The sequence below is a fragment of the Papio anubis genome, chromosome 18 (assembly GCF_008728515.1).
Source record: "Papio anubis isolate 15944 chromosome 18, Panubis1.0, whole genome shotgun sequence".
NCBI classification, from domain to species: Eukaryota; Metazoa; Chordata; class Mammalia; order Primates; family Cercopithecidae; genus Papio; species Papio anubis.
In genome coordinates, this window is record NC_044993.1 from 23,545,052 (window position 1) to 23,559,356 (window position 14,305).

The following is a 14,305-nucleotide window of genomic DNA, read 5'->3' on the forward strand; positions in this document are numbered from 1 at the left end:
GGGTTCAGTCCATGATCAGGATCAGGGCTAGGTTGTTGTGAGTCAAGGGCTCGGTCCATGATTAGGATCAGAGGCTGGAGTCTAGAGACCCCAGAGTCCAGGATCTGATCCATGATGATCCAGGATCAGAGGCTCAGTCTATGATCAGGATGGGGCAATCTATGACTAAGTCGAGACCAGTCCATGATCAGGATCGGGGGCTCGGTCTATGACTGGGAGTCGGGGCTCGATCCATGATCCCAGGATCAGACTTGAGTCTGTGACTTCGTGATAGGGTTCAGTCCTTGATCGGGATCAGAGGGGCCAGGTTCCTGTAGTCAGGGCTCAGTCCATGATTAGGATCAGGGCTAGGTCTAGGACTAGGGTCAGAGCTCAGCCTGTGGCCAGATCAGAGCTTGTTAGGAACTAGAGTTTCTTTCAAATCATATAAAGTGGCAACACAGGCCTTACAATCACTGCCCTGAACTCACTGGATTCCTACCCCAGGCAGTGAAGTGGCTGATGTGAGAGGTGCCCCCAGGTTGGGGATGAGGGAGGGAGGAGGGAGAAGAAGGAGGACAGAGTGGGCATACAACGTACCCACAGCCGATGACTCAGGCACGGACGCATTGAACAACCGATGTGTGAACACAGGCCAGTTGTCATTCACGTCATGAACTTTGATGGTGAAGCTTGAAGGAGTCTCCAGGTTTTCGCCAGTGTCCTTGTCCACAATGACAGCAGTGAGGTGGTACTCTGAGATGTTCTCCCGGTCCAGCCTCTCAATGGCAAACACGTCTCCTGTTTCTGCATCGACCCGGAAGACCTTGTCCACAAATTCTCCTTTGAGCAGGTACTTGGCGTTCTTGCGACTCACACTTGACTTGATCTAGAAAAGAAGAGGTGACGTGAACTGGGAATGGGTGGCGGCGGCTGCATGTGAGAGTATGTGAATGAGAATGTGTACACAAGTATGCATGTGCATGTGTGTGCATGTGTGTTTGTGGTGTGTGTGGTGCTGGCCAGGGTCTCTAAGTGTGACACTGAGGTTTTTATCAAGAACCTCTGGCAGCCATAAAAAAGAATAAAATCATGTCCTTTGCAGCAACATGGATAGAGCTGCAGGCCATAATCCTAAATGAACCTAAGTGAACTAACCCAGAAGCAACAAATCCAACACCACATATTCTCATTTATAAGTAGGAGCTAAACAATTGGTACATATGACCATAAAAATTGAAATAATCGACACTGGGGATTCCCATAGAGGGGAGGTTGGGATAAGGGTGAGCGTTGACAAATAACCTATTGGCCATAATGCTCACTATTTGGGTAATGGGTACGCTAGAAGCCCAATTCCCACCAGTATGCAATATACATGTAACAAACATGGACATGTACCCCCGAAAATAAAATTTTTAAAAAGCCAAAAAGAACCTCTGACTAGTCACCAATGAATTGTTCTCATGGTGTGAGTTGCCTGGCAGAGTCCCAATATGCCTAGAATGGTGCCTGAACAGAGTAGGTGCTTAGAAAACTTTTTTTTTTTGAGTGGAAAAATATACTTGGTGCCATTGGAAGGCAAAGGATATTTTTGCCCTGTAGAAGTCACTTAACCTCTCTGAGTTTTAGTTACCTCACTTGTAAAACGGAAATAATATCGCTTCTGATGTTGCTTTGCTCTGAGTAGAACAGCACCTTTGAAGATGAGTTCTGGGAAACACTGAACTCTTTTGCTGTTCCACACAAAGATGGGGTCCTAGCCAGTGGTGTGCTGGCACTGGATTGTATCAGCTTGGCTTTTGAGAACCAGCTTAAATTTTCAGGAATATTTGTGAGGTGATTGTTAAATACAGCCATTATTACAAATTAAATTATGTAAACTTACAATTAAATAAATCATATGAAAAACAACAAATTCCCAGAATTCATCGCTTCCTAATTATTTTGCTACCTTGGACTACATTTTGAGGTTATCTGTGTTTATGGTATCTGTATGATGGAAATACTAAATAATGATGCACTCATGAGTATCTTCTCCCATCTTGTCTTGGCCTTCGATGACATCACATCGATAGCTTGAAATGAGACATGTTGAGAGTATTTACACTGTGGAAATTGGCAAGCACTACAAATCAAACCCTTTCCCCTGGACAGCCAGTTGTCAAACATTTATCAGCACACCCCTGGGCCCAGTACAGGAAATGGTATATAAAATATTCTCTTCTTGGAGATTTACAATGTACAGCTCTGCAGAAGAGAACTCCAGTGAACTTTGTGTAACTCAGGATTTTCCATACTTCTCAGGCCACAGAACCATTTTTCTGTGTAACATGTACTGTTCATGTCCCAAGGAATAAGATTTGGAAAATAATATATGTAAAGCATCTTACACGAAACAGGGCTCAATAAGTGCTAGTTAATAATTATTAATAATAGAGCCACAGATTAGAGGATCTTAGAAGGCTAGAATTGCTAAACATTCCATTTAAAGAATCATAGAAACAGAAAATATTAGGAACAGTACAGTTCCCGTAGAATAGTATTTTATGCATATACAATGATACTCTCATAGAAGATTAGTATGTCCCCAAAATAGAATTCTATTCAATTAAAAAATATACCTGGGTGCCTGGGAGGTGCCAGGCTCCCACTAGGAGAACAGAGGGCACAGATCCCATTTGGCTCTCAGGACCTAGGTTTGCAGCCTCAGAGGCCAGCACGCTGAGGAAGTGCAACATTGCTTTTTTTTTTTTTTTTTGAGATGGAGTTTAGCTCTGTTGCCCAGGCTGGACTGCAGTGGCATGATCTTGGCTCACTGCAACCTCCACCTCCTGGGTTCAAGTGATTATTTTGCCTCAGCCTCCTCAGTAGCTGGAATTACAGGCACGTGCCACCACGCCTGGCTAATTTTTCTATTTTTAGTAGAGACGGAATTTCACCATGTTGGCCATGCTAGTCTCAAACTCCTGACCTCAAGCGATCTGTCTGCCTCAGCCTCCCAAAGTGCTGTGATTACAGGTGTGAGCCACCACGCCCAACCTCTTTTTATTTTTTTGAGACAGGGTCTCACTCTGTAGTCCAGGTTGGAGTACAGTGGTACAGTGTTGGCTCACTACAACCTCCCCTTCCTGAGCTCAATCGATCCTTCTGCCTCAGCCTCTGGAGTAGGTGGGACTACAGGTGTGCACCACCAAGCTTGGCTAATTTTTGTATTTTTTTGTAGAGATGGGGTCTCACTATGTTGTCCAGGCTGTTCTCAAACTCCTGGGCTCAAGCAATTCTCCTGCCTTGGTCTCTCAGAATGCTGGGATTACAGGCATAAGCTACTGAGTCTGCCTCACATGATTTAAGGTCAAATAGAGCAAGGGATTTTACGTGAAGGCATCTGGTAAGGACTCTTAAAAAGGCTGGGCTCGGGTGGGTGCGGTGGCTCACGCCTATAATCCCAGCACTTTGGGAGTCCAAGGTGGGTGGATCACTTGAGGTCAGGAGTTTGAGACCAGCCTGGCCAACATGGTGAAACCCCATCTCCATTAAAAATACAGAAAAAAAAAAAATTAGCTGGCTGTGGTGGCACACGCCTGTAGTCCCAGCTACTTGGGAGGCTGAGCAAGGAGGATCATTTGAGCCCCAGAGGCAGAGGTTGCAGTGAGCCAAGATCACGCCACTGCACTCCAGCCTGGGTGACTGAGTGAGACTCTGACTCTCATAAAAAAAAAAAAAAAGGGCTGGACTCCTCCAGAGAACTCAAAGAGGCTGGGGTCTCAAGAAAGAAGAGGGAGATTCCAGAAGGGTATGGCCACATCCCATGAGGTCTGGAAAGTGTCCCCAGGGTTTAGCAGCAGTGCAGTCATTGGAGCCCTCAGTGAGGGCAGTGACAGGGGTTGATAGGGTGGGAAGTTAGATGATGCAGCCTAGGGAAAAGTCTAGAAGGGGAGGAAGTGGAGACAGGGAGTGAGGATCGCCCCCTTGGTTGGGCAGGGTGGGAGAGAGGTGGGCAGCGACAAGCATCTTGGAGCAGGGCTGTGGCGTGCAGGGGGCAGGTGGGTTCATGAGGAGGTACTAAGGCCCAGTGGCTGGGATGCATGATGAACAGCTGGACTAGAGGCAAGAAGCTGTGCCTCAGTTCTGTAACCGGTGACCTGTGAGGACAGTGGAGTCTCAAAGAGAAGGGGACAGTCTGGGGCCCTGTGTGAGCTGCTCAAGGTGAGGATAAGATGGTGGTCTTCCAACTGGGCTCTGGGTGAATGTGTTAGGACCCACCAGGGCAGGGAGCATGGAGGGAGGAAATCAGCCTGGATCTGTGTGATTGGAGTTCTGCATACAATTTCATATGAGTGTCCAGTTTCTGTTTTCCTTCCCTTCAATTTTTCTTCCCTAGACTTTATTTTTTAGAACAGTTCCAGATTTACAGAAAAATTAAGAAACTAGGGCAGAGAGTTCCCAGACGCCTGCTCCTCTTTTTCCTGGAGTATGAACGTCTTACATGAGTGTGGTGCATTTGTTATAATTAGTGGACCAATACGGATGCATTATTATTTACCAGAGGGCATAGTTTATGCAGAGTTCCTCAGTTTTTTATTTTTTATTTATTTTTTACCCAATATCTTTTGTCTATTTCAGGATTCCACACTGGATACCACATTCCACTGAGTTATCATGTTTCTTTAAGCACCTCATGGCTGTGATAGTTTCTTAGACTTTCATTGGTTTCTGATGACCTTGACAGTTTTGAGGAGTACGAGTCAGGTATTTTGCAGGATGCCCCTCTGTTGGAATTTGTCTGCTGTTTTTCTGATGATTAGATGAGGGTTATGGGTTTCTGGGAGCCTCCACTCCTCCCACCCCTGTTTTCTAAGATCACTGTATTTAAACATAACATCTCAATGCCAAAAACCCATATTTGTGGGTTCAGAAGGCAGCTCAGGACTTGCTCCCATTGTTCAGTCACGTCTGTAAACAAAGGCTCCAGGCTCTGACCTTGATAAACAGGGACTTCCTTGCCTCGGATGACATCCTCAGGAGCTGGAGGTGATCCTTGGAGCCCTGTCCTTGCCTTTTCCACACACCCTTGTTTTTTCCCAGTGTGACGACCCCTCGTGGTTCCTCGGAGACCCAGCCCCACGCCAGGGCTAAGTGAACGCTGTTGGCAAATGACAGCAGGCCTGGCGTTCTTCCTGCTGCTAGAGACCCTTGGGCAAGCCCTTGAAAGGTTGCCCCCACTTTCTATGGACTTTCCCTGACTCACTCCACAGATTTTCCTTGAGGTCAGACATTCTTTTTAGAGGCTGATTCAAGGCACAATTATCCCACCAGGAAGGATGCAGGTGGATTGACGACATTTTCCTCTATGACACAGAGCTCGCATTTGTGTTGAGAGTCAGGAATGCCAGTTTTCCTATGGCTGCGTTCTCCTTGGGGCTCTGTGCTGGTCTCCTTGTGTGACCCTGGGCAAGTGTCTCCCCCTTTGAGTGGCCATGCTGGAGGACTTCAAGATCCCAGTTATTGTTGGGAGCCATGGGCACAGCCAGCTGGCTGTGGGTGGGGCTCCAAGTGGAGATTCCCCAGCTGGCCCCATTCCCATCCAATTTTGTCAAATGCTGCACAGATCTTTCCTAATTTCCCAAATGGGAAAATTTCATGGCAGCCATGGTTGGCCCTGCCCTAAACCCTGAACCCTGAGGTCACACCGGCCTTCTCAGCCTGAGCATGGGATGGCCCTATACCCGGTCCGCAGACCAAGCTCTGCTGGGGCATTTCTGGTACCATGGCCAGACTGGGCCTTCCCATCAAAAGTTCCTCTCCAGTCTGTTTATCTACAGCCAGAGGGCACCCCCACACCATTTGTGGGATTCTTTGTCTGAAGTATGCTGCCCCTCTAGACCAGGATGGGTAAACTGTTTCTGTAAAGGGCAGGGAGCAAGTATTTGCAGACTTATGGGTCATTTGATCTTTGTCACCACCACTCAACTTTGCCATTGTAGCATGAAAGCAGCTGTGGGCAAACTGTAAATGAATAAATGTGGCTGTGTTCCGATAAAACTGTATTTGCAAGTCCAGGCAGTGGGCTGGATTGGGCCCGCAGTGGGTAGTTTGCTGATCCCTGCTCTAGACTGCCATCTCCATGAGGGTGGGGAGCATGTCTGCCTTAGCCCACTGTTGTTATCTTTCTGGCACCCAGTCCAGTGCTTGGAATGATCCTTCCTTTCTTCAGTACATTGACATGTTCTTTTTTGCACCTATCATTTAGATTCCAAGAAGCTGACAAAGTGAGATTTTAATGCACCCAAAGGAAACTTTCCTCCTCATTGAAAATTCTGAAAGCACACAGTCCATCTACCTGTCATTGTGTGTGAAATTCCACTACTAGGACCATTCCTTTCAATTAGACTGGATGGCTTTGACATCAATGACAATTTGACATGGTGAGGCAATTCAGCAGTCACTCAGATATGCTCTGAGCTCTAGGAGGATGGGCTTGGGATAGACACGTTTTAAAGGAGGACAAAGTGAGGGTCAGAGTCTGAGGTCCTGCCCTGGAGGGCAGGCTTGGGTCAGGTACCTCATTACGGGTGATGTGGAATATGGGGAGCTTTGTGGGGTCACAGGGAACCAGGGATAGCCTGAGAGAAGGGCTTTTTGAGGAGGTTCAAAGGCCTAGACCGGAGTTGACAAAAATATGGCCTGGATGGTTAACTTCATCTTCAGCACAATTTTGTGGAAGGCTGCACAGTTCTTTTCTGATCTTTCAAATGGGAAAATTTCATGGCAGGCTTGGCTGCTCCTGTCCTAAACCTTGAACCCCCAGGCCAGACGAGTCTCCTCAGCTTGGGCACTGGATGGCCCTTCTGTTAGTGATATCTAGTTTACAGACCAAGGTCTGGGAGAAATTGAACCATAGAGTTCACCACCAGCTCCACCACCATCATCGTCACCTCCATTATCACCACTATCAACACTTATCTTTTGTCACTACCATCATCACCACCACCATCTCCATCAACACTTATCCTTCACCACTACCATCACCATTACCACCACCATCATCACCACCATCACAACCACCACCTGCCCCTTTACCATCACTACCGTCACCACCACTGCCACCTTTTCCTTCCCCATCCTCACCACCATCACCACTATCATCATCACTTCCATCATCATCACCATCATCATCACCATTACAACCACCACCTACCCCTTTATCATCATCATCACCATCACCATCATCACAAATCCACCACTTAACCTCCTTTACCATGATGACGACGACAGGATTTATTTATTAACGACGATGAGCTTTTGGATGAGATATTTATGATACGCATTTACGGACGCCTTTCTTTATCTTTACGCATTTTATTATTTATTATTTATTATTACTATTATTACGATAATTAATTTTACTACTTTTTGATACGCATTTACGATTTATTATGATTTATTTGAGATAATTATATTTTTACTTGTTTTTGATGACATTATTATTTACTATTTACATTTATCTTTATCTATTTACGACATTTATTGCGATATTATTACGACATTACGACATTGTTATGGTTTTACGACGACATTACTATTATAATGACATTTATTTTGAGATACGATGACACGACATTACAATTACTATTTCATTTTTGACATTACTACTTATTACTTAACATTAAACGACATTTACTTTGATTACTTCATCATCACAACCACCACCATCATCACAACCATAACAACCACCACCTACCCCTTTATCACCACCACCATCACCACAGCCATCACAACCACCACCTTTATCATCACCACCATCACCACCACCACCATTCCCACCACTCCCACCACCACCTGCCCTTTCCCATCCTCACCACCATCACTATCACTACCACCACCGCCACCATTACCACCACTCCTTCCACCACCACGAGTTCTACCACTATTGCTACCACCTTCACCTTTATCATCTCCACTCCTACAACCACCACAATATCTATTTGCCACCATCGCCATCACCACCACCACTGTCACTATGGGCCAGCTGCTGATGGCTTCTCCTGTCCTGGGGCTTGAGCCTTACCTTGCCGACATGATGGGGCAGTGAGGTGTTTTTCTCTTCATCAATGTGCATCTGGTTCCAAATCCAGTCTCTCTTTTGGCGCCGGTGGGTGGGCAGCAGGCTGGGGGTGTCCCGTTGGGCAGGGTTAGCACCTGCTGCTGCTGCTGCTGCCGCCGCTGCCAGCAGGCCCAGGCAGGCGCCCGATGTGGCGACCAGCATCATGAGCCTCTGCATCTTCCCAGGAGGAACAGATCTGGGGAAAGAGGAGACACTTTCAGACTCTGTCTGAGTGACGGATGAAAGGAGTACTTAGACACAGGTATTTTGCATGAGAGCAGCTAGCTATAATGCTAAAAGCTTGGGGCAAACGTAATCTGCGGGTAATTAACATTATCATTCCCCCTTTCAGGGAGCAGTCAGGCACTGGGATGAGCAAAGGTAGGTTTTAGGACAACATGAGTAAACAAGCCCATTTAGGATACATTTCCCTACATTTCCTTGTACCTACTTCTCACCCTCTGCCTCAGGGTAGAACAGCTGCCTTCTGCTTATTCTTCCCCGAAGTTATGCAAAACCTTCTGACCTTTCCAGAAGGTTTGCGTCCTTTCCCTATAATTTCTTCCACCACTCTGAGCCATCTCCCGCATGTGGTGGCCACTGCCTAAGGGTGTGAGCAGTTCCCACAGGGAACCGAACTCCCTTTATCTATTCACTGCTTCATCCTTCACTGTCTGCTGACACCAGCAGAACCAGACCCCCTTCATGCCTTGATGAATTCCGAACGGGGAAGGTGAAAACAGATGTGGAAACCATTTCTACCTGTGAGTCTTGTGCTAGGATGGAAGCAAGTGCAGGGGATATGGGAGCCCACAGGAGGGCCTGTGGGGAAGGTCTCCAGGAAGAGGGTGTGAGGCTGATGCCAATGGCAGCTCCTAAGTCCCCAGGCATTGGGTGGTCAGGTTATCCTCATTGTTCAAATGAGGAAACTGAGGCACACAGATGTTAAGTTCACATTGTAGTAAGTGGTGGGACTCAGATGGGAACCCAGGTGTCTGATAGCTAATCTTTATCAAGCACTTATTTTTTGCCTGGCACTGTTTCAAGCACTTTATATGTCTTATCTATTTAATATTCCCCATCATCCTCCAGGTTGGTGTAATGATAACCCTCATTTTGCAGAAGAGGTACAGAGAGGTTTCGGAACATTCCTGAAATCACCTAAACTGTAAGGAGCACAGCCAGGATTTGAACCAAGGTTGTCTGGCCCAGAAGTTCAAGTCCTTTCCTCCTGCCTTCCCTTGTCCCAGCAGCTGCTATGGGGTAGGATTTAAAGCCTCCTCTCGGCAGACGTCCTCCTGCCTGAAAGCCCCTTTGACAACTTTGCATTGATTCTGTCTTCAGAAGGCTCTTAGGAAAATCCAACTGTCTTAACCCTGAGGGCCAGCCCTTCACTCCAGATCTTACAGTGAGTGGTCAGCTTTGCTGTCAGAAGAGCAGGGGTGGGTGGGGTGGTGAGTTGAGGGTCTGGGTTCATAGGAATGGCTTCATAATTTGTGTGGCCCAGTGCAAAAGAATTTTAAGAAAGAGACAGAACATTAAACCAAGCATGAGGCCCTTTGAAATGCAAGCCCTGTACAGTTGCACAGGATGCACAGTCTCGAAGGCAGGTCTGTAGGGTACGGATGTGGGTTAACCAGAGATCAAGGCCTGGCTTCATGCTGAATTCCAGGAACAGGGGTTTTCTCTACTGCCCCATGAGGAGTGCGGGCTGTGACCTTGGCCATTAGCATGTTCTCTCAGCCCTGACTCTGTCTTTCCACCCTCCGGGGTCCCTGTGTTACTGACTTGCAGCTCCTGGGATGATGTAGAGGAAGAACAGGTGGGTGGGAGAGGGAACCAGGGCTCACATCTGGAGGCACATAAGGATCTACAAGGTGCTGGATGGGATGGCCTCCTCCCTTGACTGTCTCCTGCCTGGCCACAGGGAGAGGCTGGACTCTGTACATCACAAGAGGTTTGTAAACTCTAGTAACATTTCCCCTGATTTACTGGCGCCGGGCTGACCTCAGTGAGGGCTGAGGGTGTCTGTGCTGGGCCAGCTGACCTCTGGACCCACTGATTTTAGTATCGACGGCCCCTGCCTTCTGGTTCCTGTCTCTGGCCCTGGAGGAAGTGGACTCCCCGGGTGGGGATAGGCCCCAGAATGCAGGTGCCATATGCCTGGGGGATGCCCTGACCCCTCTGGGCCTCAGTTTCCTCAGCCATAAATGAGGGGATCAACCTGGAAGAGACTTGAGGCCCTTGAAGGATGCTCTAGGCAGGAGGAAGGTGGTGAGCAAAGGCTTAGAGAAGAAGGGGGGCAGATTGGGAGTCCTGGCCAAGAAGCTGGTCCCTGACTTAGGGGAGGCGGCAGGCATGACCCCTACCCCAGCCTCACTGGGTCCAGACCCTGTGGCTCATTTCCTTCTTTGTCCAGAAAGGAAGTGCAAGTCTTGATTCTTTCTTCCTCCCTCAAATGAGAAGTGACTCAAAGATGACAAAGTGAAACAGACAGAAGCGAAAATGAGAAACAGGGAGAGGGAGAGTTCTCAGGGCAAACAGGACGGGGTGAGCGCCCAGGCTCTGAGCTGATAGGTGCTGGGTGCCTACTGCATGATGGGCTCCATGCTAGGCAGTGGGGGTGCCTCAGTGAGTGAGACAGATGGAGCCTGCTCTTGGGGAGTGTGCAATAATGGGAACAACAGGAAAATAAGTAAGTCAATGAGGAAACATATCAGTTGGCGATCAGAGATGTTCAAGGAATTACAATGGGAGGTGCCACAGAGAGTGAGGGGGCAGCTGACTGGGCCTGTGAGGCCAGGAAGGCCTCTGGGAGAGCTGACGTTTCAGCCCACATCTGAGTGCCAGCCACAGGACTGCCAGGAAAGGGAAGGGAATTCCAGGCAGAAGCGCTGTTGCTGGTCTCTGGGCACCTCAACATCCGAGCCTACCTCTGTGCAGGCAGTGGTTGGTTTCCTTAAGGCAGCCCACCTCTCTGTAGCAGTCCCTTCATAAAATCTCTTCAATTGGCCTCCCAGGGTTTGCTCTGTTTCCAGCTGGGAACCCTATCTCTAATACAGTGAACGGGAATGTGGTTTTCTCTTTCCTGGGGCCTGTTGGGACGGGTTAGTGATCCCCATGGCTGACCGCAGCCAGCAGTCAAATGGATAAATAACAGTCGTGTGCTGCAAAATGACTTTCTGGTCAACAATGGACTGCACATACGACTGTGGTCCCCTAAGGTTTTAATGGAGCTAAAAACTCCTCTGCCCTAGTGACACCGCAGCCATCGTGACGTCGTAGCACAAGTCATTACTTGTGTTTGGGGTGATGCTAGTGTAGACCAACTTTATAAAAAATGTTATATTAGGGTGGTACACAAGTAATTGTGTGCTTTATTTATTTATTTATTATTTTTCCTTTGAGACAAGTTTTGTTCTGGAGTGCAGTGGTGCGATCTCAGCTCACTGCAACCTCTGCCTCCCAGGTGCAAGTCATTCTCCTGGCTCAGCCTCCCAAGTGGCTGTGTCTACAGACGCCTGACCCCACGCCTGGCTAATCTTTTTTTTTTTTTTTTTTTGTATTTTTAGTAGAAACGGGGTTTCACCATGTTGGCCAGGTTGGTCTCAAACTCCTGACCTCAGGCAATCCGCCCGCATCAGCCTCCCAAAGTGCTGGGATTACAGGCATGAGCCACCGCACCTGGTGGCTTTTTTTTTTTTTTAATGGTAAAAACAGCAATTACTTTTGCACTACCCTAATAGTAAACTAAAGTTAATTTCTTAGTGATGAGAGAAAAATATTTTTAAGTAAATTTAGTGAAGCTAAGTGTACAGTGTTTATTAAGTCTATGGCAGGGTGAAGTGATGTCGTAGGCCACTCACTTCCTGACTCGCCCAGAGGAATTTCTAGTCCTGGAAGCTCCACTCACGGTAAGTACCACAGAGAGGTATACCATTTTTTATCTCTCTCTCTTTTTTTTTTTTTTTTTTTTTTTTTTTTTAGATTGAGTCTCCCTCTGTCACCCAGGCTGGAGTGTGGTGTGAATGTGTGTGGAGTGGAATATGAATGTATGTGTGGCTCACTACAGCCTCAAACTCCTGGGCTCAAGCAATTCTCCCATCTCAGCCCCGTGAGGAGGTACGTGCCAGCACATCTGGCTAATTTTTAAATTTTTTTGTAGAGATGGTTGGAGTGCGGAGGGGTCTATGTTGCCCTCCTGTGTTGCCCAAGCTGGTCTTGAACTCCTGCCTCAAGTGACCCTCCTGCGTTGGCTTCCCAAAGTGCTGGGATTACAGGTTCCTTTTTTATCTTTTACATGGGATTTTTACTGTATCTTGCCTGTATTTAGATATGTTTAGATACATGAATACTTGCTGTCGTGTTAAAATTGGCTACAGCATTTAGTATAGTACCATGCTGCACAGGTATGGAGCCTAAGAGCAATAGACTGTACCATCCAGCCCAGGTGTGCAGCAGGTTATACGATCCAGATTTGTTTGTGTAAGCACACTCTGATGTTTGCACAACAGCGAAATCACCTGAACTCGTTTTTCAGAGTGTATCCCAGTCATTAAGATGCGTATCACACACCGGGGCCTGCCGTGGGCTCGGGGGGAGGGAGGAGGGATAGCATTAGGAGATACACCTAATGTAAACGACGAGTTAACGGGTGCAGCACACCAACATGGCACATGTATACATATGTAACAAAACTGCACATTGTGCACATGTACCCTAGAACTTAAAGTATAGTCATAAAAATAAATAAGTAATTTTTTTTTTTTTTTTTTTGAGATGGAGTCTCGCTCTGTCGCCCAGGCTGGAGTGCAGTGGCCGGATCTCAGCTCACTGAAAGCTCTGCCTCCCGGGTTCACGCCATTCTCCTGCCTCAACTTCCCGAGTAGCGGGGACTACAGGCGCCCACCACCTCGCCCGGCTAATTTTTTGTATCTTTTAGTAGAGACGGGGTTTCACCGTGTTAGCCAGGATGGTCTCGATCTCCTGACCTCGTGATCCGCCAGTCTCGGCCTCCCAAAGTGCTGGGATTACAGGCTTGAGCCACCGCGCCCAGCCAAAAAAATTTTTAAAGAAAGAAAATTTCAGGGTGAAGGGGGTCAAAACTAACACATTCAGAATAAAACGAGGTTCCTTCTTTGATTTGGGGAAAAAAAAAAAAAGATGCATGACTATACCTACACCAGACTTCAGCAAGGCAGAGTCCACCAATCACAGGCTGGGACCACATGGCTCCTGGGGGGACATTAACTCCTCAGTGGGCTTTGCCTGGCCCCACATAACAAAATGGGGGCTCAGAGAGGTAGAGTAAGTTCTCTGAAGGTGCAGAAAAGCCCCTTGGATTCTGTTCTGTGTCCAGCAGGGGCCCTGCTGCTAGCTCTGGAGAGAAGTCCCTTGGAGCACATGGGCCACCCTCAAGCTCCTGCCCTCCAACAGGGCTGGGACTGGCTCTCGCAGAGTCACCCCACAGCACCTGTGTGTCATTTGCCAGGACAGAGGGAGGTCTGAGTGCTCAGCTCTCATCAGTCAGCTGTTGGTGAGGGGCAGGACCTTGGGTTGGGGGCATTTGGGAGCCAGGGATCATGTAATCCCATTTGCACCCCCATACCAGAGCCTTGAGCACCCTCCCAAGACAGTTCTTTCTTGACTGGGACGGTGGGGGAGGGCTGACATTCCTGAGCATTCCCCCGAGGAGGCACACGTTATTGTATTTAAACCTTGCAACAACCCTTCTAGGTAGTTGTCTGTATTCCCATTTTGCAGGTAAAGAAATGGGGGCTCAGAGAGGTAGAGTAAGTTATCTCAGGTCACATAGCCACAGGAAGTGGAGCCAGGATTTGAACTTAGGCTGTCTTTCCCCAAAAATCGTGCTTTTTGCATCATGCCACCCACTCTCTATCTCTGTGGGGACATTCTCATGTAATAATAATCAACTATTCTCAGTGCTTGGTCTTTATCCATGCCAGTGCATTTAATTTTCACACTATCCCCAGGATGTAGGACTTATCATTCCCATTTCTCAGATGAGAAAACTGAGGCTCAGAGACAAACAACTCATGAATGGTGGATCTGGAACCCTACCAGATCGATCTTTTTCTAAATCCTAGGCTCCTTCTATACTCAATCTCAGAGACACCTGTGGGACCTTCCCAACTGAAAAGCCACATTCATTTGTGTCTTTTGCCCTTTGTGTTAGAAATTTGGCCAACTAACTTTGGG

General features: G+C 47.6%; 1 protein-coding gene across 1 annotated transcript in view; it reads right to left on the bottom strand.

Annotated features, from left to right (window-relative positions):
* The window catches only part of CDH5 (cadherin 5), a 38,694-nt gene that overhangs the window by 17,313 nt on the left and 7,076 nt on the right, over positions 1-14,305 (bottom strand). The window contains exons 2-3 of the mRNA XM_003916983.3: positions 8,051-8,282; positions 580-868 (exon numbers count right to left, since the gene is read on the bottom strand). Coding sequence (XP_003917032.1) covers positions 580-868; positions 8,051-8,263 — 502 coding nt within the window. The 5' untranslated portion in view covers positions 8,264-8,282. The remainder of the gene's footprint in view (positions 1-579; positions 869-8,050; positions 8,283-14,305) is intronic.